Raw genomic sequence first — 27,411 nt, 5'->3', positions numbered from 1 at the left:
GATTGAATGTACTGAATTCTGGCCTTAGGCATTCTTCTTCTTCTTCGGGATTTGGTTGGTGGATCGCATACAACTTTTAGGTGCATACACCACCACCACATTAAATGCTCTTAATTAGTCCTGTTCCTCTAAGAAAGTGAAATATAGCCCTTGACACCACCACCCACACTCATTAAAAAACCACTACCCCATTCCACTACTTTGACCCTAACTGCTGGCCTTAGACATTCAAGACAGTCCTTTCACATTATTCTCAGAGATGACTTAATTTACAGCGGTATCAAGCCTTCCTCATCCTCAGGAGTGGACTGGATTAAAGTTGTCCTGAACCGTGCCAAAGGTTTGTTTAGTGCATGTGTACTCAAGTACTATTTCAGAAGGTCCGGTCACACAAATATCCTAGGTGGCAAAGGTCCGTGTGGATATTGTAATTTATTGGTGTAGAAACAAACTCCCTCCTCGCAACCCATGCGACCCCAAACTCTTCAAACTGTTCACACCCCTCTTGTTGGGAGAGAGAAGATGCTTCCGTTTTAAAGCTAATTTCCTGCTATTCTACATGTTTGCAATGTCTTATGTGTGTTCATATAATACCAGAGATTGAGGCCCGACTGAGTTCCTAAAAAATTATCTTCAAGGTTATCCATCTTAGGTTGCTACACACTTAGAAAAGAGGGTTCCCCTACGGTTCTTTGGTAAGGGTGATGGTTCCATAATGACTGAAAGAACCCTTGGAGCCCTTCAATGGTTCTTTGCAGTTCAGATTTTTTTTTTTTCCTCTTTAAGTGATAATTAAAATGAAGGGCCAGTGTGCAACCATGAGTGAGAGTGTGATTCAATTTTTAATTTTTTATTTATTTAACCTTTATTTAACTCAGCAAGTCAATAAAAAACAATTTCTTATTTATAATAATGGCCTACCAAGAAGCAGAAGGCCTTAAATTGCTTTTGTTTTAAAGATGAGTATTGAATTGCACGGCCTCTAAAGGCATATTTAAAAGTGTCCCATACAATAAGGGGATCTGCTGTACCTACGTTATGAAGGAAAAAGTCAGTTATAAATTATTCTGTCCTGGTTAAAAAACAAGTTATCATCCAATAGGCTTTGATAACATTTCAAATGTCCTCGCCCACGTGGAAATTCTGTAAGAGTAATGTATATGGCAATAATTTGATGGTCCGACCTCATTCTATCCCCTATCAACACTTTTTAAACTTTTGGTGCCAGCGAGAATGACATAAGAAAGTCAGTGGTCCTCTGTAGCTCAATTGGTAGAGCATGGCGCTTGTAACGCCAGGGTAGTGGGTTCAATCCCCGGGACCACCCATACGTAAAAATTTATGCACACATGACTGTAAGTCGCTTTGGATAAAAGCGTCTGCTAAATGGCATATTACTATTACTAGCTTGATTGAGCCTCCGCCATGTATATCTCACTAGGTCAGGATATTTAAGCCTCCATATACAGTTGAAGTCAGAAGTTTACATACACCTTAGCCAAATACATTTAAACTCAGTTTTTCACAATTCCTGACATTTAATCCTAGTAGAAATTCCCTGTCTTAGGTCAGTTAGGATCACCACTTTTATTTTAAGAATGTGAAATGTCAGAAGAATTGTAGAGAGAATGATTTATTTTAGCTTTTATTTATTTCATCACATATCCTGTGGATCAGAAGTTTACATACACTCAATTAGTATTTGGTAGCATTGCCTTTAAATTGTTTAACTTGGGTCAAACGTTTCGGGTAGCCTTCCAAAAGCTTCCAACAATAAGTTGTGTGAATTTTGGCCCATTCCTCCTGACAGAGCTGGTGTAACTGAGTCAGGTTTGTAGGCCTCCTTGCACGCACACACTTTTTCAGTTCTGCCCACAAATGTTCTATAGGATAGAGGCCAGGGCTTTGTGATGGCCACTCCAATACCTTGACTTTGTTGTCCTTAAGCCATTTTGCCACAACTTTGGAAGTATGCTTGGGGTCATTGTCCATTTGGAAGACCCATTTGCGACCAAGCTTTAACTTCCTGACTGATGTCTTGAGATGTTGCTTCAATATATCTACATAATTTTCCTTCCACATGATGCATTCTATTTTGTGAAGTGCACCAGTCTCTCCTGCAGCAAAGCACCCCCACAGCATGATGCTGCCACCCCCGTGCTTCATGGTTGGGATGGAGTTCTTCAGCTTGCAAGCAGCCCCCTTTTTCCTCCAAACATAACGATGGTAATTATGGCCAAACAGTTCTATTTTTGTTTCATCAGACCAGAGGACATTTCTCCAAAAAGTAAGATCTTTGTCCCCATGTGCAGTTGCAAACCGTAGTCTGGCTTTTTTATGGCGGTTTTGGAGCAGTGGCTTCTTCCTTGCTGAGCCGCCTTTCAGGTTATGTCGATATAGGACTCGTTTTACTGTGGATATAGATACTTTTGTACCTGTTTCCTCCAACATCTTCACAAGGTCCTTTGCTGTTGTTCTGGGATTGATTTGCACTTTTCGCACCAAAGTACGTTCATCTCTAGGAGACAGAACGCGTCTCCTTCCTGAGTGGTATGACGGCTGCGTGGTCCCATGGTGTTTATACTGGCGTACTATTGTTTGTACGGATGAATGTGGTACCTTCAGGCGTTTTGGAAATTGCTCCCAAGGATGAACCAGACTTGTGGAGGTCTACACATTGTTTTTCTGAGGTCTTGGCTGATTTCTTTTGATTTTCCCATGATGTCAAGCAAAGAGACAATACGTTTTAAGGTAGGCCTTGAAATACATCCACAGGTACACCTCCAATTGACTCAAATGATGTCAATTAGCCTATCAGAAGCTTCTAAAGCCATGACATCATTTTCTGGAATTTTCCAAGCTGTTTAAAGGCATAGTCAATTTAGTGTATGTAAACTTCTGACCCACTGGAATTGTGATACAGTGAATTATAAATCAAATAATCTGTCTGTAAACAATTGTTGGAAAAACTACTTGTGTCATGCACAAAGTAGATGTCCTAACCGACTCGCCAAAACAATAGTTTGTTAACAAGAAATTTGTGGAGCGGTTGAAAACGAGTTTTAATGACTCCAACCTAAGTGTATGTAAACTTCCGACTTCAACTGTATACACTAGTTCCATTATATCCATGATTTCCTTAAGTGCATAAGGGTGATAGTTTGCAGTGTGATTTCCTTTACGGTCCATTTAGTTATTTAAAACCGTATTTTAATCTCCCACCATAATAACAGAGTCTTGTATTGCTTGTAGGCTTGATCAATTATTATATTTATTTTCAAAGAAGTGTGGCTCATCATTATTTGGACCGTATAGATTAATGAGACAAATCTGTTCATGGTCCAATAACATATGAAAAATAATCTATCTACCTTGCGAATGTGATTGTACAATTTGCACAAAATTATTGTTAATTAATATCATCACCCCTTTTGAGTTTCTTTGCACAAGGGAGAAGTATATTTCGCCCCATCCTTTAAAAAGAGCACACAGTGCCACCCACATAACAGAAGCAGATTAACTGCCAAAAGCATTTCCAACGCAATCACTTCGATTGTATTGTATACACATTTTGTTTGTTTGTTGCATATCTTAATTTATTTCCACAATTAACAAATAATATACATAATAATGTTGGCAGTTCATACAAAGGGATTGTTACCTATAGCCAGGATTGGCATGACAAAAATTACATTTTTGGCAAGCAATTATTATTTTGGCAAACAATTATTATGGTTCCTCCTGTATTGTCCCTAACATCATTACCTCATAGCAACAGATGTGGGATACACACACACACACACACACACACACACACACACACACACACACACACACACACACACACACACACACACACACACACACACACAGACACGCACGCACGCAAACACACACACACACACACACACACACACACACACACACACACACACACACACACACACACACACACTCCCCACCCTTCCCCCACAAACAACCACAAGCTCAGATGTTTAACAGTTGTTCCATCCCCGAGCCCAACTCAAGAGAAGACTTGATGTGCAAATGCATATACAGTTGTAGCTGTTTGAGAAGGCATGCAAAATTGAACAAGAATGGGGAGATTTTATTAGCCAATGTCAAGTCCTGATGGCACTTAGATACACACCCCTACCCTGAAACACACACACACTGGTCTCCCGTTGTGACCATTTCCCCAAGCATCTCTGTGAAGTCAGACCTTTTCATTATTTTGCGCCACCAGGGCCACAATAATTTGCCCCCTCTCGGATTTTCCAAGTGTGACTCCCTCCCCATGGGTTACTGCAGCTAGTGTTGCCAGCACTGCCACTACCTGGGTGAGGGCAACCCACCGGAATCCCCACCGGCTAGGTACAAGGTCATCAAGGTTCTCATTAGCAACTTTGAGAAATTCCTTGTATATAATGGTCTCCTGAGTAGTGGTCTAAGGCGCCGCATCGCAGTGCTAACTGTGCCACTAGAGATCCTGGTTTGAATCCAGGCTCTGTCGCAGCCGGCCGCGACCGGGAGACTCATGGGCGGTGCACAATTGGCCCAGCGTCGTCCAGGGTAGGGAAGGGAATGGCCGGCAGGGATGTAGCTCAGTTGATAGAGCGTGGCGTTTGCAACGCCAGGGTTGTGGGTTCGATTCCCACGGGGGGCTAGTATAAAAAAAATGTATTCACTAACTGTAAGTCGCTCTGGATAAGAGCATCTGCTAAATGACTAAAATGTAATGCTCACCCGTCTGGGGGCTCTGGCTTTGTAGGATCAACCCTGCCAGACAGGCTCAGGCTTTAGTGGGTTTCTGACGCGTTTATCTTTCTGTCTTGGCTGCATATAGGCTAATTGCAGTAGGCCTATAAGGAATTCTCCTTAATGTGTGGGTGTCTAGGTTATAGGGTTGAGGACCGCTCCATCATGATAAGACAATAAATAAATAAACTATATTTATAATCTATTTTAAAATGTATATCCCATATCTGCACAAAAATGAAAGCTCCCTCTGTCACAACTCCTGCTCGCAGACACACATGGGCTCTGGCATTTGCAACCATTTTCCTTTTTCACTCACTTAAATCCAGACTTTTCCAAACACATTAAAATAATGCACTTTAGAAATGTACAGTGACAGAATTCAGAACATGGGCTGTTCTTACAGTATTCTCCCTGTAAAAGTCAGAACTGTGGGATAAATAAAGGGGGCATATAAGCAGACAATGAAAGCTCTTACAATATTCGATGATGACATTTCTCTAAAACAGACTATAGGCTACATGTGCACCACCAAGTCAGAACAGCAGGCTAAGTTAAGAGGGGAAAAGGGACCATATTATTATGGTGAGGCACATGGGCTACTAACAGATTACTACACAACATACACTTAGTCTTACTTTCTTGGCTACAGTATACATATCTCCCTGGCATATTATTTTTGGACTCACGTTGTTCTGTGCTCACTTGAACAGGAAGGTGGTGCGGCGGTCCTTCTTGTCGGCAAATTTGTCATCCAACTTTGTCATCAAAGTCTGCCATTATCTGGATGTATGGTGCTTTCAAGACAACTGGGAACTCTGAAAAAAACTAGGTTGAATCATGACGTCAGTGATCTTCAGGTCGGAGCTCTAGAAAGAGGCCCGAGTTCCCAACTTGGAATTCCGAGTTGGATGACCGCTCAAAACGTATTTTCCCAGTCAGAGCTAGTTTTTTCAGAGTTCCCAGTTGTCTGAGATTTCCCAGTTCTGAGTTTACAGTTGTTTTGAACGCGTCAGAAGTCATGCTGGATTGACAGCATGGCCAATGTATTCAACCTTTTCTGGCCCTTGGAAAAGAGACCCTTAAACCCAGACTTGGTCCACACTGAATAGCAGGCTAGTGATTGCTTTGCAACACTTGCAGTTAGCCACTGACTCCTTCCAAACCACTTGAATTTGCGATTTCCAACTTGTTGTGTAATGTTTATGTCCAATGACTGCTTGTCTAGCTTGCTAGCTAAGATTTTGAAATATGATGTTGACATGATTAGTCCAATCAAAGCCACGGTAGATATAATGTGATTTGACATTTTATCTGTAGCCAATGACCTTGAGCCTTGGATGGGCACTTCTAATGTAAATCCCCCCAAGGGGCTTGAACTTTCGAGCTCTGCCCGTATATTTTGTGGTGACATAGTGTCCCCATGAGTGACAGAACACTGAGCCAATCACGGCACAACTAGAGAACAATACCAACCCTTACGCTCCGTATTTTCTGCTGGCTGTCCCACCACAACAGAAAGCACCGACATAGGCTGAAACACCTGCATTTTGGAGTTGCCTTACTTAAGGAAGCAAAAAAGAGACCATGTTTGTATGCGGCTTTATTAACTCAATTATATATATTTTTCATTGTTTGCAAACTGATATGTGACACTTATTAATGCCAAAATAACACGCAAAATATGTATATATAAAAAAAATAGTTTAACGGGTGGGGCTCTGAATACCAGTAAATACCAGATTTTCTCTCATGGATCTTTATTCCAAGGAAGTCTTCTCTCAGAAACATTAAACATTTTTAAGTTAATTAACGTCAGTTTCAATAGTATTGACTGTACCTTTTAGCTTGTTTGTTTCTTTTTTTTTTCTTCTTTTTTTTTTCCGCAGCTTTTTCGTGACTTATTTCGAGGCTCGCATTTATCTCCTTTATTTCTTTACTGACAAGTTCCAAGTACCCACAATTTACCATTTATTGATTTTAGTTCGGTAGATAAAATTCCGTCTTATCTAACTTATCTAACTTATCTAGCTAACCTCCTGTAGCTCAGTTGGTAGAGCATGGTGCTTGCAACGCCAGGGTTGTGGGTTCGATTCCCATGGGGGGTCAGTATGAAAAATGTATGCACTCACTAACTGTAAGTCGCTCTGGATAAGAGCGTCTGCTAAATGACTAAAATGTAAGTATACATACCTGATTTGCCTAACCCGTTGACAGGATTGGTTAACTCGAGTCTCCACCGAGCTAGGTGAATCTGCTTTTAATTTTATTGCACCATACCGTAGGAACAAAATTCAAATTACATTTCATCTTGATGTTCTGGTGCCATTCGGGCAATTTAAAGTATTGATTGGGAATTTGTGGAGGAATGTAACTGTTTTTCTGGGTGATTTGTGATGGTTTATTTGTCCTTAGCATGACTGTGTGTTTGTATTTTAATATACAGTATATAGTGTTTGATGTGTATTTTATATTGTATTATATAGGGCTTATTTGTAAAAGAGACCTAGGTCTCTACAGTGAGGGAAAAAAGTATTTGATCCCCTGCTGATTTTGTACGTTTGCCCACTGACAAAGACATGATCAGTCTATAATTTTAATGGTAGATTTATTTGAACAGTGAGAGACAGAATAACAACAAAAAAATCCAGGAAAACGCATGTCAAAAATGTTATAAATTGATTTGCATTTTAATGAGGGAAATAAGTATTTGACCCCTCTGCAAAACATGACTTAGTACTTGGTGGCAAAACCCTTGTTGGCAATCAGAGGTCAGATGTTTGTTGTAGTTGGCCACCAGGTTTGCACACATCTCAGGAGGGATTTTGTCCCACTCCTCTTTGCAGATCTTCTCCAAGTCATTAAGGTTTCGAGGCTGATGTTTGGCAACTCGAACCTTCAGCTCCCTCCACAGATCTTCTATGGGTTTAAGGTCTGGAGACTGGCTAGGCCACTCCAGGACCTTAATGTGCTTCTTCTTGAGCCACTCTTTTGTTGCCTTGGCCATGTGTTTTGGGTCATTGTCATGCTGGAATACCCATCCACGACCCATTTTCAATGCCCTGACTGAAGGAAGGAGGTTCTCACCCAAGATTTGACGGTACATGGCCCCGTCCATCGTCCGTTTGATGCGGTGAAGTTGTCCTGTCCCCTTAGCAGAACAACACCCCCAAAGCATAATGTTTCCACCTCCATGTTTGACGGTGGGGATGGTGTTCTTGGGGTCATAGGCAGCATTCCTCCTCCTCCAAACACGGCGAGTTGCGTTGATGCCAAAGAGCTCGATTTTGGTCTGATCTACCCACAACATTTTCACCCAGTTCTCCTCTGAATCATTCAGATGTTCATTGGCAAACTTCAGACGGCCCTGTATATGTGCTTTCTTGAGCAGGGGGACCTTGCGGGCACTGCAGGATTTCAGTCCTTCACGGCGTAGTGTGTTACCAATTGTTTTCTTGGTGACTATGGTCCCAACTGCCTTGAGATCATTGACAAGATCCTCCCGTGTAGTTCTGGACTGATTCCTCAACGTTCTCATGATCATTGCAACTCCATGAGGTGAAATCTTGCATGGTGCCCCAGGCCGAGGGAGATTGACAGCTCTTTTGTGTTTCTTCCATTTGCGAATAATCGCACCAACTGTTGTCACCTTCTCACCAAGCTTCTTGGCGATGGTCTTGTAGCCCATTCCAGCCTTGTGTAGGTCTACAATCTTGTCCCTGACATCCTTGGAGAGCTCTTTGGTCTTGGCCATGGTGGAGAGTTTGTAATCTGATTGATTGATTGCTTCTGTGGACAGGTGTCTTTTATACAGGTAACAAGCTGAGATTAGGAGTACTCCCTTTAAGAGTGTGCTCCTAATCTCAGCTCGTTACCTGTATAAAAGACACATGGGAGCCAGACATCTTTCTGATTGAGAGGGGGTCAAATACTTATTTCCCTCATTAAAATGCAAATCAATGTATAACATTTTTGACATGCATTTTTCTGGATTTTGTTGTTTTTATTCTGTTTCTCACTGTTCAAATAAACCTACCATTAAAATTATAGACTGATAATATATTTGTCAGTGGGCAAACGTACTAAATCAGCAGGGGATCAAATACTTTTTTCCCTCACTGTATGTGCCTTCTTGAGCAGGGGGACCTTGCGGGCGCTGCAGGATTTCAGTCCTTCACGGAGTAGTGTGTTACCAATTGTTTTCTTGGTGACTACGGTCCCAGCTGCCTTGAGATCATTGACAACATCCTCCCGTGTGGTTCTGGGCTGATTCCTCACCGTTCTCATGATCATTGCAACTCCACGAGGTGAGATCTTGCATGGAGCCCCAGGCCGAGGGAGATTGACAGTTATTTTGTGTTTCTTCCATTTGCGAATAATCGCAACAACTGTTGTCACCTTCTCACCAAGCTGCTTGGCGATGGTCTTGTAGCCCATTCCAGCCTTGTGTAGGTCTACAATCTTGTCCCTGACATCCTTGGAGAGCTCTTTTGTCTTGGCCATGGTGGAGAGTTTAGAATCTGATTGATTGATTGATTCTGTGGACAGCTGTCTTTTATTCAAGTAACAAGCTGAGATTAGGAGCACTCCCTTTAAGAGTGTGCTCCTAATCTCAGCTCGTTACCTGTATAAAAGACACCTGGGAGCCAGAAATGTTTCTGATTGAGAGGGGGTCAAATACTTATTTCCCTCATTAAAATGCAAATCAATTTCTAACATTTTTGACATGCGTTTTTCTGGATTTTGTTGTTGTTATTCTGTCTCTCACTGTTCAAATAAACCTACCATTAAAATTATAGACTGATCATGTGTTTGTCAGTGGGCAAACGTACAAAATCAGCAGGGGATCAAATACTTTTTTCCCTCACTATATGTCTTCCCTGTCAAAACAAAGGTTAAATAGGCTTGCCATAACAAAGGGGTTAAATACTTATTGACTCAAGACATTTCAGCTTTTCATTTTTTATTAATTTGTAAAATATTCTAGAAACATTATTCCACAGTATTGTATGTAGGCCAGTGACACATTTCAATTGAATCAATTTTAAATTCAGGCTGTAACACACCAAAATGTGGAAAATGTCAAGGGGTGTGAATACTTTCTGAAGGAACTGTACCCCTTTAAAGCCTTTAAAATTGATAATGTGTTCTTTGTTTAAGTCTTAAGTTACTAATTTGTTAAACAGATCGATATGCTTCAAATAAGTGTATGTGAAAAGTTTCAAGGGTAACTAGAACTGCTCTCCTAAGAGCAGAATACTTATATTTTGTGACACCCTTTATACAAACAATTTGTTTGCATGATTTGGCTGGTTCAACAAAATGTGATACTCACTGCGCAGTGGGATGCCCAGGAGAAGACTCCTCCGGTTGCATATAACCAGAATATTAACCTCCAATACTGCGTAAAGTATGAGAACCTGCAGTGTGGTTGCTTTATTTGCAATTTATTGAATTGGGGCCTAAGCGTCACCAGACACCAATCAAAATGATCCAAGGAAGGGTGCATTTTAAAAGGAAGTAGACATCCCGTCAGGAACTGTTCTACAGTCAGACATATACACTACCGTTCAAAAGTCTGGGGTCACTTAGAAATGTCCTTGTTTTCGAAAGAAAAGCAATTTTTTAATCCATTAAAATAACATCAAATTGATCAGAAATACAGTGTAGACATTGTTAATGTTGTAAATGGCTATTGTAGCTGGAAATGGCTGATTTTTAATGGAATATCTACATAGGTGTACAGAGGCCCATTATCAGCAACCATCAGTCCTGTGTTCCAATGGCATGTTGTGTTTGCTAATCCAAGTTTATCATTTTAAAAGGCTAATTGATCATTAGAAAACCCTTTTGCAATTATGTTAGCACAGCTGAAAATTGTTGTGCTGATTAAAGAAGCAATAAAACTGACCTTCTTGAGACTAGTTGAGTATCTGGAGCATCAGCAATTATGGGTTCAATTACAGGCTCAAAATGGCCAGAAACAAATACATTTCTTCTGAAACTCGTCAGTCTATTCTTGTTCTGAGAAATTAAGGCTATTCCATGCGAGAAATTGCCAAGAAACTGAAGATCTCGTACAACGCTGTGTACTACTCCCTTCACAGAACAGCGCAAACTGTCTCTAACCAGAATAGAAAGAGGAGTGGGATGCCCCGGTGCACAACTGAGCAAGAGGACAAATACGTTAGTGTCTAGTTTGAGAAACAGGCGCCTCACAGGTCCTAAACTGACAGCTTCCTTAAATAGTACCCGCAAAACACCAGTCTCAACGTCAACAGTGAAGAGGCGACTCCGGGATGCTGACGTTCTAGGCAGAGTTGCAAAGAAAAAGCCATATCTCAGACTGGCCAATAAAAAGAAAAGTTTAAGATGGGCAGTCTGAGATATGGCTTTTTCTTTGCAACTCTGCCTAGAACGTCAGCATCCCGGAGTCGCCTCTTCACTGTTGACGTTGAGACTGGTGTTTTGCGGGTACTATTTAAGGAAGCTGTCAGTTGAGGACCTGTGAGGCGCCTGTTTCTCAAACTAGACACTAATGTATTTGTCCTCTTGCTCAGTTGTGCACCGGCGCATCCCACTCCTCTTTCTGTTCTGGTTAGAGACAGTTTGTGCTGTTCTGTGAAGGGAGTAGTACACAGCGTTGTACGAGATCTTCAGTTTCTTGGCAATTTCTCGCATTAAACTTTTATTTTTATTGGCCAGTCTGAGATATGGCTTTTTCTTTGCAACTCTGCCTAGAAGGTCAGCATCCCGGAGTCGCCTCTTCACTGTATTTCTGATGAATTTGATGTTATTTTAATGGATTTTTTTTTTTTGCTTTTCTTTCAAAAACAAGGACATTTCTAAGTGAGCCAAAACTTTTGAACGGTAGTATATATATATTTCACTGAACCAATACTCTTCCCATACAAGATGACAGCCTTCCAATGTCAAGTCCCCTATACCTCTAACAACGATGTTGTTTATTTGTGTGCTGAGAGAATACATAATCCCAAGGGCCTTGTTAGTCATTGATGTCAGCAAAGGAGAGGACAACACACACACAAAAGGCTGATAAAATAGGGTTTTATTAAATCAAATCAAAACACATTTTATTTGTCACATACAAGTGTTTAGCAGATGTTATTGGGGGTGTAGCGAAATGCTTGTGCTTCTAGCTCCGACAGTGCAGTAATATCTAACAAGTAACATCTAACAATTTCACAACATATACCCAATACACACAAATCTAAGTAACGAAGGGAATTTAAGAATATATACATATTTGGACAAGCAATGACAGAGGGGCATGGACTAAGATACAGTAGAATGTTATAGAATACAGTATATACATATGAGATGAGTAGTGCAAGATATGGAAACATTATTAAAGTGACTAGTGTTCCATTTCTTAAAGTGGCCAGTGATTTCAATAGGCAGCAGCAGCCTCTAATGTGCTAGTGATGGCTATTTAACAGTCTGATGGCCTTGAGGCCTGTTTTACATTCTCTCGGTCCCAGCTTTGATACACCTGTACTGACCTCGCGTTCTGGATGATAGCGGGGTGAACAGACAGTGGCTCGGGTGGTTGATGTCCTTGATGATCTTTTTGACCTTCCTGTGACATCGGGTGCTGTAGGTGTCCTGGAGGGCGGGTAGTTTGCCCCCGGTAATGCGTTCGGCCCTGCGGTTGCGGGTGGTGCAGTTGCCGTACCAGGCGGTGATACAGCCCAACAGGATGCTCTCAATTGTGCATCTGTAAAAGTTTGTGAGGGTTTTAGGTGCCAAGACAAATTTCTTCAGCCTCCTGAGGTTGAAGAGGCTCTGTTGCGCCTTCTTCACCACACTGTCTGCATGGGTGGACCATTTCAGTTGTATTACTTTGTCCTTTTTACATTGCATAATAAAGAAACCAGTTTGTAAAAAGTGCTGCCCTTGGAAAGTATAAAAACACACATACCGGACAGCACTGTGGGTCTGAGGTGAAGCTGGGAAAGAGAAATCAGAAGCCCCGTTTACACCTGGTACTAACATGTGTCGTTTGTCCTGATCTTGTCCACATTCTGATTGTGGCCACATTTTTTGACAGGTGTAGACGATTAAAAGACGCATTGTGATCCGATTGGGATCAGATCTTCCTGACCACCTCTGGAGGTAGTCAGGGACCCATTGTATCTGGATATCAATCAAGTGTAAACATATCTGGATGTTCAAACCATTTAAATCATTATTATACCGGTCTCTAAATTCATTGACAGGTAGCACCATTGACTTATGGCATCAATAATGGTCTTAAATTAAATACATTCATATTATTTTGAAAGGATAAAATCGGTCAAATAATCTGCACAGGGAAGCACCAGGAAATCTGGTCACAATGCGGACACAGTGGACGGATAAGAGAGACATTTTAATACCATGTGAATGGCATAGGTGCACCTTAATTCGGGAGGATGGTGGGAACTGAATAAATGGAATGGAATCGAAAACATGGTTTCTATGTGTTTGATACCATTCCATTCACTCCATTCCAGCCAATATTATGAGCCGTCCTCCCTTCAGCAGGCTCCTGTGGTGTATACGCGACAAACCTTGTTCAACTCATGATTGGATCACATTGAGGTGTAAACAAGGCTTGAGATGCTTAAACAGTTATCCACACATTGCCCCAGGATGAATGAGGAGAGTGAATCGGTATAATATTGATTTAAAAAATAATTAGTTCTGCAAAGTTCATTTGAAGTTTGTTCTTAAAAGAAAAAATAAGAATATTAACAAAGCATCTTCTCTTCCATGATAGAAAATTAAGATTTGTTATTGCCTTTAATTCCGGTAGTGTGCGAAGACTTCACACCATCACATGTAGCCTTTCCCTAAGGCACATGGGCCAAATAGTGACAAAGTAAATAAACACACACAGGGTGCCAACTGCACTGGTAATTGTTCATATGACAAAATTACCTTATTTATAAAACAAAATTAAAAGGTATATCTTTGGCATTTTTATGCTTCATTTAAAATGGGAGAGACGGTGGGAAAGATAGTTTTTGCTGAAATAGCAGTGGGCCGGATTCAAACCACGCTGCTGTGGTATATGTGATTTGGAGGCAGCGGTTTAGACCGCTAGACCACCATAGGCCACAACAATATTATTTCTGAGAACATAATGCATTCCCAACCACAAGGAAAACAGATGTGAATTATGAAGCACTTTTATCATATAATTGTAACTTTTTATTTGTAGTAGTAAACAATAAGCATTACAGTAATTCAATATTACAGTTCTTGTTCTTATAGAACATATCGCAAATGGAAATCCCAATTGCACTGCAACATGGTGCCAAAACAGAAAATGTAAACACATGGTTTATAACTATTGACAGCCTGAAATTGTTGCTTTAAATTACCAAGCCCTGTGAAGCAGGTCCTGTGGATAGGTTGTGTGGATGTGAATGTATTGATTGTGTTGTGATGATTTGGGTGTGAAGTACTTTGGGGTATTCCAGAAAGCAGCTTTGATAAACAATCAGATATACTGTATCTCTTGATTTTTTTTGGTTCAGTTGGAAAACAAAATCAAAATTTGGCAATTACATCATTCCAATTTCAACTATATTTCTCTGATTTTTGGAACAACCCCTGGTCTAGTCTATCATCAAATAATAATAATACATTTCATCACCCCAAAAAAATATTTTGATCCATTCAATATTCTCTTCCCTTTATAGAGAAGACAGAAAAAGGAGAAAGCGCTATAAAAATGTATGCTAGCTCAGTGTAATAATGCCTCATAAAAGGCATTATGAGGGCTGGTAACGCTAAGGTAACATTAACACTAAGCCCTCACTAAATGGTTTATAAGGACCTATATTAACCATCTTATGAATCATAAATACGTCGGTTTAAAAATATTTTTGTATAAATGTGTGAATAACTAGGTTACTAACATCTACAAATGTGGGAGTAATGATTCATAAATGGTGAGCAAACTGTTTGTAAATGCCTTATGACAAACCCAGCAGGACAAAATGTGTTGAAATTGTATTTAATTGTAACCAGTTTTGCCAGCTCTGAAGTAGTGTTACGGAGTGCTTATGAATGTATTATGTAAACCTTATTCAGAGCCCCCTTGAGCCCCCTTATTCAGAGCCCCCCCATCCAAGTCTCTAGACTTTTGAACGACAGTCCACAAAGCCCCAACAAAATGCTTCCCCCATATATTCCCCCATATAGTTAATGCAATTAAGATGGTCTTCCTCCCTCAACTGTTATACCATATATCTATTCCAGAATATCCCTTTATTTCTGACGAAGTCCTTTTATAATTAACTGGACTCGATTATAAACCTATTTATTTGGGAATACAAAGCACATAGGATAAGTAATAAAAACCATTGTAAATCTACATTGGAAGGAGGATTGGCTCTTCCAAACTTTATATGTTACTATTGGAGTGCAAATATCCGCTCTGTCACGTTTTGGCTCAATGACGCTGCTGTGTCGTCCTGCTGGCTTGATATGGAGTGCGAGAACTGCTACCTCTACTCAATTGGTGCAGTGATTATGTCCCCTGTGATAAATTATTTGTTACTGTTATCGTTTGTGATAAAAAGGAGCTCTCAAAAGGATTTGTACATTTGTATAATTGAATCTTCGTTTCAAAATAAAACATATTTGAAACACAAAGTCCCAACGAGAGGGAAGAGCTACAGGCTTGTTAAGTTAGAAGGCATGAGCAAGCGTCACGGTAACCGAGCCGTTTCTGGGTGTGGAGCCTATCTGGAGAGGTTGCATGAAGGAGGCGGCTTTCATCATACAAGCCCCGCCCCCTGCCAGGCAGCAGTAAACCCAGACACTCAGGGTGATGAAGGGGCTGGCCTCTGTCGCCTTGGGAACCGTTGGAAGTATGGTAGGGATGGAGAGGGGCTGGGAAAGATCTTGGATGTGCCCGGTCACCACCTGGCTCCCTACCAACCACTCGTTACCTGTACAACACAGGAAATAGTTAGGCAATATCCTATTTAATGCAAAACATACAGTCAACTCATCATAGAATAATATCCTCACAACCAAATTTCTAATTACATCCACTTAAAATGGATAACAGGCAAACATTTCAATCTACTAGGACAATCTCTTAACATAACATAAATTGTAGTAGTATCTGTCGACAGACTGGGATGCGACGACTATTTTTCGTCACTAATAATTTGGACAAATCACGAATCACCAGTCATGCTTCTAAAATGCGCCACCACATTTAAACAAATCCACCCTCAATCTGCCTGTTAGTGTCAAAAGACTGTTGTTGACTCACTGTTTGAGATGGCTTGTCAATCAAATTGAAAGACTGCATTTAAAAATCCCTACCACCCACTTATATTCCCTCTTAGAGAGTGAGAAACAAAGACAGAGAGAGACAGAGTGACAGACACAGAGATAAAGAGAGCTGCCTGACTTGCTGGCTGGCTCTGCTGAGTAATATCATACGTGAAATGTGGTGGGCTGTTACTCTATAGGGCTGAGTCACAAAAATAACTAAACATCCATTCCTACTTTGCACTGAACGCTCACTGACTATGGCTGCATCCCAATAGACATTACTTTTGACCAGGGTCCATAGGGCTTTACATAAGTATTCAGACCTTTTGCTATGAGACTCTAAATTGATCTCAGGTGCATCCTGTTTCCATTGATCATCCTTGAGATGTTTCTACAACTTGATTGGAGTCCACCTGTGGTAAATTCAATTGATTGGACATGATTTGGAAAGGCACACACCTGTCTATATAAGGTCCCACCGTTGACAGTGCATGTCAGAGCAAAAACCAAGCCATGAGGTCGAAGGAATTGTCCGTAGAGCTCCAAGACAGGATTGTGTCGAGGCACAGATCAGGGAAAGGGTACCAAAACAATTCTGCAGCATTGAAGGTCCTCAAGAATGCAGTGGCCTCAATCATTCTTAAATTGAAGAAGTTTTGAACCACCAAGACTCTTCCTAGAGCTGGCCGCCCAGCCAAACTGAGCAATCGGGGGAGAAGGGCCTTGATCAGGGAGGTGACCAAAAACCAGATGGTCATACTGACAGAGCTCCAGAGTTCCTCTGTGGAAATGGGAGAACCTTCCAGAAGGACAACCATCTCTGCAGCACTCTACCAATCAAGCCTTTATGGTAGAGTGGCCAGATGCAAGCCACTCCTCAGTAAAAGCCCGCTTGGAGTTTCCCAAAAGGCACCTAAAGGACTCAGACCATGAGAAACAAGATTCTCTGGTCTGATGAAACCAAGATTGAACTCTTTGGCCTGAATGCCAACCGCATTCATGGCCCGAATGCCAAGCGTCACGTCTGGAGGAAACCTGGCACCATCCCTACGGTGAAGCATGAGGGTGGCAGCATCATGCTGTGGGGATGTTTTTCAGTGGCAGGGAGACTAGTCAGGATCGAGGGAAAGATGAACGGAGCAAAGTAGAGAGAGATCCTTGATTAAAACCTGCTCCAGAGTGCTCAGGACCTCAGACTGGGGCAAAGGTTCACCTTCCAACAGGACAACGACCCTAAGCACACAGCCAAGACAACACAGGAGTGGCTTTGGGACAATTCTCTGAATGTCCTTGAGTGGCCCAGCCAGAGCTGTTCTTGTACCTGATCGAACATCTCTGGAGAGACCTGAAAATAGTTGTGCAGCGACGCTCCCCATCCAACCTGACAGAGCTTGAGAGGATCTGTAGAGAAGAATGGGGAAACTCCCCAAATACAGGTGTGCCAAGCTTGTAGCGTCATACACAAGAAGACTCTAGGCTGTAATCGTTGCCAAAGGTGCTTCAACAAAGTACTGAGTAAAGGGTCTGAATACTTATGTAAATGTGATATTTCACAGTAGTTATACATTTGCAAACATTTCTAAAAACCTGTTTTCGCTTTGTCATTAAGGGGTATTGTGAGGGGTATTGTGGGGAGAACAAGTATTTGATACACTGCCGATTTTGCAGGTTTTTCTACTTACAAAGCATGTAGAGGTCTGTAATTTTTATCATAGGTACACTTCAACTGTGAGAGACGGAATCTAAACATTGTATGATTTTTAAGTAATTTATTTGCATGACATAAGTATTTGATCACCTATCAACCAGTAAGAATTCCGGCTCTCACAGACCTGTTAGTTTTTCTTTAAGAAGCCCTCCTGTTCTCCACTCATTACCTGTATTAACTGCACCTGTTTGAACTCGTTACCTGTATAAAAGACACCTGTCCACACACTCAATCAAACAGACTCCAACCTCTCCACAATGGCCAAGACCAGAGAGCTGTGTAAGGACATCAGGGATAAAATTGTAGACCTGCACAAGGCTGGGATGGGCTACAGGACAATAGGCAAGCAGCTTGGTGAGAAGGCAACAACTGTTGGCGCAATTATTAGAAAATGGAAGAAGTTCAAGATGACGGTCAATCACCCTCGGTCTGGGGCTCCATGCAAGATCTCACCTCGTGGGGCATCAATGATCATGAGGAAGGTGAGGGATCAGCCCAGAACTACACGGCAGGACCTGGTCAATGACCTGAAGAGCACTGGGACCTCAGTCTCAAAGAAAACCATTAGTAACACACTACGCCGTCATGGATTAAAATCCTGCAGCGCAAGCAAGGTCCCCCTGCTCAAGCCAGCGCATGTCCAGGCCCGTCTGAAGTTTGCCAATGACCATCTGGATGATCCAGAGGAGGAATGGGAGAAGGTAATGTGGTCTGATGAGACAAAAATAGAGCTTTTTGGTCTAAACTCCACTCGCCGTGTTTGGAGGAAGAAGAAGGATGAGTACAACCCCAAGAACACCATCCCAACCGTGAAGCATGGAGGTGGAAACATCATTCTTTGGGGATGCTTTTCTGCAAAGGGGACAGGACGACTGCACCGTATTGAGCGGAGGATGGATGGGGCCATGTATCGCGAGATCTTGGCCAACAACCTCCTTCCCTCAGTAAGAGCATTGAAGATGGGTCGTGGCTGGGTCTTCCAGCATGACAACGACCCGAAACACACAGCCAGGGCAACTAAGGAGTGGCTCCGTAAGAAGCATCTCAAGGTCCTGGAGTGGCCTAGCCAGTCTCCAGACCTGAATCCAATAGAACATCTTTGGAGGGAGCTGAAAGTCTGTATTGCCCAGCGACAGCCCCGAAACCTGAAGGATCTGGAGAAGGTCTGTATGGAGGAGAGGGCCAAAATCCCTGCTGCAGTGTGTGCAAACCTGGTCAAGACCTACAGGAAATGTATGATCTCTGTAATTGCAAACAAAGGTTTCTGTACCAAATATTAAATTCTGCTTTTCTGATGTATCAAATACTTATGTCATGCACTCAAATGCAAATTAATTACTTAAAAATCATACAATGTGATTTTCTGGATTTTTGTTTTAGATTCCGTCTCTCACAGTTGAAGTGTACCTATCATAAAAATTACAGACCTCTACATGCTTAGCAAGTAGGAAAACCTGCTAAATCGGCAGTGTATCAAATACTTGTTCTCCCCACTGTATTTACATTCACGACCACAATAATACATTTAATCATTAGAACCTGAGGTGGAATTTGCAATCAATTGAGGGCCACACAACCTCAATTACTTTATGACTTTTGATCAAAGCACAAAATTATTGAACTTCACAAATTAATATTGGAAATAATTGATCAAGTAATTGAGAAAGAAAAGTGAGGTGTCCCGTCAATCCATCAGGTTTGAATATCATTGACACATTGCAAACATCACACTAACGCTCGTAGAACATCACTAAGTCAGAGGACTGACGATGGGAGTAAATAAGGCCATACAGTGATGCTGTGAACACTTCACGGCATAGCCACGTTAGGCCATTTTGCCCAGTGGCATATTCCAAATATAAAAGGCTGGAGTTTAGGCATCATTCATTGTGAGGGACAGGGCCATTGAACATAAGCTAAACAAAAGCCTGACTAGAGAGAGTGTGAGAACAGGAGTGTTTGTGAAGCTAAGAGCATGTCTGGAAAGTGTGAACAAAGCGAGAGAAAAGATGCAACTACATCAGTCAGCATGTCAGTTTGTATTTCAACATAGAGTGTCTACTGCCTGGGACAATAAGGCACAATTTCAAATCTATCCTTCACTCCTATCCCTAGGGCTGTTGTTTAACAATTCGAAAAAGATTGGTGTCCATCTCGCCTGCAAGTGGGTTAGGTGGAGCTATTGAGAAGGCAAGGCAAAAGGGCCTAGGGATTGGGATGCCCCTACGACCCCCAATGTAAGGTTTATTTCATATCCAGGTTTGCTTTGACCTTGAACGCTCCACAATGTCCTGTCAGAATTGTTCCTTACAGTCAAGGGGACTGGAAACTATAGAAATATAATTAATAATGCCCCTCACACCACAGCAATTTAACTGGAACACTCACTGGAGCCCAGTACAGAACTTAATTTGAATGGGAATGTTTTAGTAATTCTCTAACTTTTTCCAGCTTGAGGCATCAACATGAATGGGAACAGCTTCACAGTCACGTGACCAAGGTTATGTTTCAAAACATTGACAACATTGTGCCCTACTGAACATTACACTGGTGTAATTTTCATTACCTTCTGCTGACAGGGTCCAAAAGCTGGGTGCGTCTTCAGTGAGCTTGGTGCCCGCTGGTAGCGATAGCACCAGCTCCAAATTGAGTGTCTGTCCTGGTGACACTGCCAGTGGTGGCATCTTCACCCTAGAAGCAGATTTGGGGAGCTTGGGGACTTTACAAGGCCCAGAGGACTTAGTTGGTGCAGAGTCTACCGCGTCCTCCACTGAAATGGGAAACTACAAGAGAGGGAGAGAAGAGAAACACTTTTCTTTGGTGTTTCTAAAAGAGAAGCTGTATTAAAAGAAACGATCCGAGTGACTTAGTCAAAGGAAAAGCAAGTCCCATAACATATATGGCTTTCCACTTGTTCTCTCTTTAAAAAAAAGCTTTTGAGCAGAGGTCAGATCATTTCAAACCAAAATGTTTTCGGGCAAACCGTACTTATTTAATATGAAGGCTACTGAACAGATAGATAAATGGTTATTAACACACACACACACACAATAATGCTCTTTCACCCCTCACCAGCGACACGGTCTTGGTGTCCAGGTCCAGGACTTTGAGATGGTGGTTGTTGGTGTCAGCTACATACAGCACCCTACCCCCATCCCCGACACATAGGCCACCAGGCTCATTGAAGCTGGATTCAGTCAACCCTGGCCCTAACACGTCACCAGCTTCCCCTGTCCCAGCCACAACCAGACACTGCCTGGTTTTTGGGTCCACCACTTTGATCTGAAACAAACACAAACACAGCAAGGCTAAGAGGGATTTGATTTGTGAGTACTCTATACAACCAGTCTAAACATACATGCACTCTGCCCTCAAGGCCTACTGTCTTTTCAAGAAGCAATCTCCAATCTCACAGCAGAGAATATGAAGGCTTTACATATGAATTGTCTATTGCCTGTTTCAGAGAAAACATCCAAGACACCCCACAAGCTGTTCCTCTTGATGACAATGTCACTGGATACTGATGTAAAACCACATGTCCATGAAATACAGTGTAAACATTAACACATTTTATAAAACATTTATTTGACAGTCATACTCTGAAAAACAGACCTTGTGGTTGTAGGAGTCCGCCACATAGAGGAGGCCTTGGTCAGGAGCCCAGGCCACACCGAGAGGGTGCTGGAGCTTTGCGTCCACTCCTTTTCCGTCCACATCCCCAAAGGCAAACAGGTTCTGTCCCCAAAAGACACCACATTAACAACATGAGTGAAGTTACATGCTTCAATTCATTTCAAAGCAACTTTAGTCATCCATCCATCTAGAGCAGGGGTGTCAAACATACGGCCCAATTGGAGGGGGGGGGGGGAACTCAATATACTTTCAAATAACTCAAACCAAATCTAAACGGTGTAGGAAGGATAATGGACCAACATTCATATAGTTTCTTGACTGTGTCCAGCTCGCCTAAGAAATCACTGAAATGAAAGCTAGACAGGGAGCATAGAAAATTCACAAAACGATGGATAGAGGAAATGTTGCTAATTTTCAGTGTGGCCCTCGTTGAAGAGTGAATGCGGCTCCTGGGGCAAACTTTGCTTGGCACCCCTGATTTAGGGCCAATTTCGACTCAGTAGCCTTGCCATTGGTCAAAGTATTAGGTATCTGAACTGAGTCAACTATTTGTTAAATGAAGCCTTCCGATTGGCCAGAGTATAAAGATTGACCTGATGATGAAGCGGTGCAATTGATTGTACTTCCAAGTGATACCACATTAAGATTTTCCCTGACGAATCATCACAAGTTTCTAAAGACAGATTACTCTCATAAATGTTTTTATACAATTTTTAAAAAACATTGAAAACAATGCTCTGCTTTAGGGTTAGTGCAGGGGTGTATTCATTGTGCACACCGTAGCAAACCTTTGCAAAATGTTTTACAACGAAAACGAGTGTTTCTTAAAAGGTCCAATACAGATGTTTTTATCTCAATATCAAATAGTTTCTAGGTAACAATTAAGTACCTTACTGTGATTGTTTTCAAATAAAATTGTCAAAAATAAACAAAAATAGCTTCTTAGCAAAGGGCAATTTCTCTAGCAAGAATTGGGCTAGGATTGTCACGGAGTGGTCTGAGTGGGGAGGGGAAAACTGAAAATGAGCTGTTATTGGCAGAGAGGTTTGGAACTCTTTCTTATTGGTAAATTAACTAATTTACCGCATGGTGATGTCACCATGGAAGGCCAAAACTCCTTCCCACCAAAACAGGCAGACATTTCAGGCAGTCTTTTCAGAAATATTATGCTTTTACAAAATGTTACGCTGTTTTCAAATTAAACACAATACCTTGCTCGTAAAGGGAGACCAAACCCGTTGCTGGCAGCAGTGCGATAAGGGACAGAGTGAGAAAATCACAGCGCTGATTACAGAAATGATTGCAGTTGATATGCAGCCATTGTCAATGGTAGGGTACGTCGGCTTCAATACCATAATTGCATATCTAGAACCAGAATACAAGATGCCATGTCGAAAAAACTGCGACGGCCCTGATGGAGAAATTGCTCTACAAGTACAAAGCGCGAGCTCTCAAACACAATACGTGGCTTCAACACAAAATTGGTAGTTAGCCAAATGGAGCTTACAGAGGATATTTTCAATGAGTGTATTTCGCACGTGAGATGTTTTTTGCCTGCGCCATGACAGCTACCGTTACAAGCTTTCAACCACTGACTGGTTGTGGCTATAATTAGCCTAACTATCTACGTCCGCATTGTGTACGTCTCTGTCATGCTTCCGAGGGTATCGTTTTTAAAGAGCACAATTCCCGCTCGCAAGCCCAAACTCGTGATTTGTTGGGACTGTTGTCTGTCTGAAGAACACCCTCCCCGGAATTGTTTTTCTCCCCTTTCAAAGGGGTCAAGATAATTCCACGTTCCCCAGACCTAGTGCTGTTGCCCTAGGTCTGGTATTTCCAAGACTACACTATAGCCCAGTGGTTCCCAACTCCAGTCCTTGAGTACCCCCCAAAAGCACACATTTTTGTTGTTGTTTTAAAAAACAGAAATACCTTATTTACATAAGTATTCAGACCCTTTGCTATGACACTCAAAATTGAGCTCAAGTGCATCCTGTTTCCATTGATCATCCTTGAGATGTTTCTACAACTTGATTGGAGTCCACCTGTGGTAAATTCAATTGATTGGACATGATTTGGAAAGGCACACACCTGTCTATATAAGGTTTTACAGTTGACAGTGCATGTCAAAGCAAAAACCAAGCCATGAGGTCAAAGGAATTGTCCGTAGAGCTCTGAGACAGGATTGTGTCGAGGCACAGATCTGGGGAAGGGTACCAAAAACATTCTGCAGCATTGAAGGTCCCCAAGAACCCAGTGGCCTCCATCATTTTTAAATGGAAGAAATTTGGAACCACCAAGATTCTTCCTAGAGCTGGCCGCAATCGGGGGAGAAGGGCCTTGGTCAGGGAGGTGACCAAGAACCCGATGGTCATTCTGACAGAGCTCCAGAGTTCCTCTGTGGAGATGGTTGTCCTTCTGGAAGGTTTTCCCATCTCTGCAGCACTCCACCAAATCAGGCCTTTATGTTAGAGTGGCCAGACGGAAGCCACTCCTCAGTAAAAGGCACATGACAGCCCGCTCAGTAAAAGGCACCTAAAGGACTCTCAGACCATGAGAAACAAGATTCTCTTGTCTGATGAAACCAAGATTGAAGTCTTTGGCCTGAATGCCAAGCGTCACATCTGGAGGAAACCAGGCACCGCTCATCACCTGGCCAATACCATCCCTACGGTGAAGCATGGTGTTGGCAGCATCATGCTGTGGGGATGTTTTTCATTGGCAGGGACTGGGAGACTAGTCAGGATCGAGGGAAAGATGAACGGAGCAAAGTACAGAGAGATCCTTGATAAAAACCTGCTCCAGAACGCTCAGGAGCTCAGACTGGGGGCGAAGGTTCACCTTCCAACAGGACAACGATCCTAAGCACACAGCCAAGACAACACAGGAGTGGCTTCAGGACAAGTCTCTGAATGTCCTTGAGTGGCCCAGCCAGAGCCCGGACTTGAACCCAATCGAACATCTCTGGAGAGACCTAAAAATAGCTGTGCAGCTACGCTCCCCATCCAACCTGACAGAGCTTGAGAGGATCTGCAGAGAAGAATGGGAGAAACTCCCCAAATACATGTGTGCCAAGCTTGTAGCATCATACCCAAGAAGACTCAAGGCTGTAATCGCTGTCAAAGGTACTTCAAAAAATTACTGAGTAAAGGGTCTGAATATTTAAGTAAATGTGATATACATTTTCCATTTTTTTATACATTTGCAAACATTTGCAAACATTTCTACAAACCTGTATACCCCTTTGAGCATGGTGAAGTTATTAATTATACTTTGGGTGGTGTATCAATACGCCTCATCTCTGTACCCCTCTGCACATATAAATCTGTAAGGCCCTTCATTCGAGCAGAGAATTTTAAACACAGATTCATCCACAAAGACCAGGGAGGTTTTCCCATGCCTCACAAAGAACGGCACCTATTGGTAGATTGGTAAAAAAACAGACATTGAATATCCCTCTGAGCATGGTGAAGTTATTAATTACACTTTGGATGGTGTAGCAATACACTCAGTCATATACAGTGCCTTCAGAATGTATTCACAACCCTTGACTTTTTCCACATTTTGTTGTTACAACCTGAATTTAAAATGGATTAAATTGACATGTATTGTCACTGGCCTACACACACACACACACACACACACACACAAATACCCCATAATGTCAAAGTGGAATTATGTTTTTCAAAATTAATTAAAAATGAAAAACCAAAATGTCTTGAGTCAATAAGTATTCAACCTCTGTTATGGCAAGCCTAAATACGTTTATGAGTAAAATATTTTCTTAAGTCACATAATACGTTCCATGGACTGTGTGCAATAACAGTGTTTAACATAATTTTTTAATGACTGCCTCATCTCTGTACCCCACACATATAATTATCTGTAAGGCACTTCATTCAAGCAGAGAATTTTTAACACAGATTCATCCACAAAGACCAGGGAGGTTTTCCCATGCCTCACAAAGAACGGCACATTTTGGTAGATGGGTAAATAAACAGACATTGAATGTCTATCTGAACATAGTGAAGTTATTATTTACACTTTGGATGGTGTATCAATACACCCAGTCACTACAACGATACAGCCGTCCTTCCTAACTCAGTTGCCGGAGAGGAAGGAAACCGCTCAGGGATTTTACCATGAGGCCAATGGTGACTTTAAATCAGTTACAGAGTTTAATGGCTGTGATAGAAGAAAACGGAGGATGGATCAACAACATTGTAGTTACTCCACAATACTAACTTAATTGACAGAGTGAAAAGAAGGAACCCTGTAAAGAATACAAATATTCCAAAAGTGTTATGTTTGGGGCAAATCCAATACAACACATTACTGAGTACCACTCTCCATATTTTCAAGCACGGTGGTGGCTGCATCATGTTATGTGTATGCTTGTAATCATTAAGGACTGGGGAGTTTTTTTTTTCCTAGAGGAAATCCTGTATCAGTCTGCTTTCCACCAGACATTGAGAGAAGAATTCACCTTCCAGCAGGGCAATAACCTTAAACACAAGGCCAAATCTACACTGGAGTTGCTTACCAAGAAGACAGTGAATGTTCCTGAGTGGCAGAGTTAGAGTTTTGACTTAAATCTGTTTGAAAATCCACGGCAAGACCTGGAAACGGTTGTCTAGCAATGATCAACAACCAATTTGACAGCTTTAAGAATTTTGAAAAGAATAATGGGCAAATGTCGCACAATCCAAGTGTGCAAAGCTCTTAGAGACTTACCCAGAAAGACTCACTGCTGTAATTGCTGCCGAAGGTGCTTCTACAGAGTACTGACTCAGGGGTGTAAATAATTATGTAAATTAGATATTTCAGTATTTCATTTTCAATACATTTGCAAACATTTCTAAAAACATGTTTTCATTTAGGTATTATGGGGTATTGTGTGTAGATGGGTGAGAGAAAAAAAATATTTTGGAATTCAGCTTGTAACAAAATGTGGAATTAGTCAAGGGGTATGACTACTTTAAGTCACTACGTCGTTCTTATTATTAAGCTGACAAACACTGATTAACATCATTACAATTTATGTAAATGATTAAATCCAATTTATTTTCATCTTCTGCTTCAGAAAAAAAAAGCGACGCAACAAAGAAATCATATTGGTTTGACTGCAATGCAATTTGGGGAATTTAAATAAACAGCCATATCTCCTTGTCAGCATGCTCAATAAATCAAAATGATTGGATAACATTCCCATTATAAAACGTTTCAAAAGGTTTGGAAACTTCCCACGATTGTCAACTAAACTCGTAACAAATGTTACATGGCGCTAGTAATGCTTTTCAAATCTTGTCACGACAAATGCTGTCCTGTTTCAGGTAATGTAACATGATCTGGTATCAGCCTAATATGGTCAGTGACAAAACAGCTCCACTGGAAACAAGAGGGTCTATCCTATGAATTGAGATAAAAATGTACAGCGGATTCCTTTTGGGTTGCAACTACATTGATTTTAATTTTGGATTAATGAGCAAAAAAACAACACACACAACCCAGTGTCACAATCCTTGACGCTCAGAAATACCTCTATGAATAAGTAGAGGTTACCCCATAGATATAGAACACTATTGTTCTTGCTATATTGTCTATAGGTTACCCCTAAACTATGATACAGGTTCAGATATTTTTTCCTCCTCCTAAGGGTTAGGGTTAAGATTGGGGTTATGGTAATGTGATTCTAGATGTGTGGTTAGGGGTATATTTGACCTTGAGCCACCCACTACCCCCGCCCCCTTACTGTCCCATCACCGGACTGACTCACCAGGGGGTCTCTCTCGCCCCCCACCAGCAGTTTGACGGCGCCATCCTTCAGCGCCAGGGAGCGCACAGTGCTGCTCTCGCTGTCGGCCACGTACAGGCACCCCCAGGGCTCCTCCGGAGCGGGGGCCAGGCCCGAGGGCTGGGCAAAGCCTGCCTTGTGGGGGTAGGCGTTGTTGCGATTCTCCTCGTTGCCACTGCCGGCGAAGCGCACACACATCCCCGCTTTGGACTCG

The 27,411-nt window shown here is 41.8% G+C and overlaps 1 protein-coding gene across 1 annotated transcript in view; it reads right to left on the bottom strand.

Annotated features, from left to right (window-relative positions):
* Positions 1–15,064: 15,064 nt before the first annotated feature.
* Positions 15,065–27,411, bottom strand: part of nhlrc2 (NHL repeat containing 2) — a 42,311-nt gene continuing 29,964 nt past the window's right edge. Inside the window, exons 8-12 of the mRNA XM_084142015.1 lie at positions 27,180–27,411; positions 21,383–21,505; positions 20,843–21,052; positions 20,337–20,553; positions 15,065–15,725 (exon numbers count right to left, since the gene is read on the bottom strand). Coding sequence (XP_083998141.1) covers positions 15,463–15,725; positions 20,337–20,553; positions 20,843–21,052; positions 21,383–21,505; positions 27,180–27,411 — 1,045 coding nt within the window. The 3' untranslated portion in view covers positions 15,065–15,462. The remainder of the gene's footprint in view (positions 15,726–20,336; positions 20,554–20,842; positions 21,053–21,382; positions 21,506–27,179) is intronic.

Source organism: Coregonus lavaretus (assembly GCF_964263955.1).
Source record: "Coregonus lavaretus genome assembly, chromosome: 25".
In the NCBI taxonomy this organism is placed as follows: Eukaryota; Metazoa; Chordata; class Actinopteri; order Salmoniformes; family Salmonidae; genus Coregonus; species Coregonus lavaretus.
This window is presented reverse-complemented; position numbering and strand designations above follow the sequence as displayed.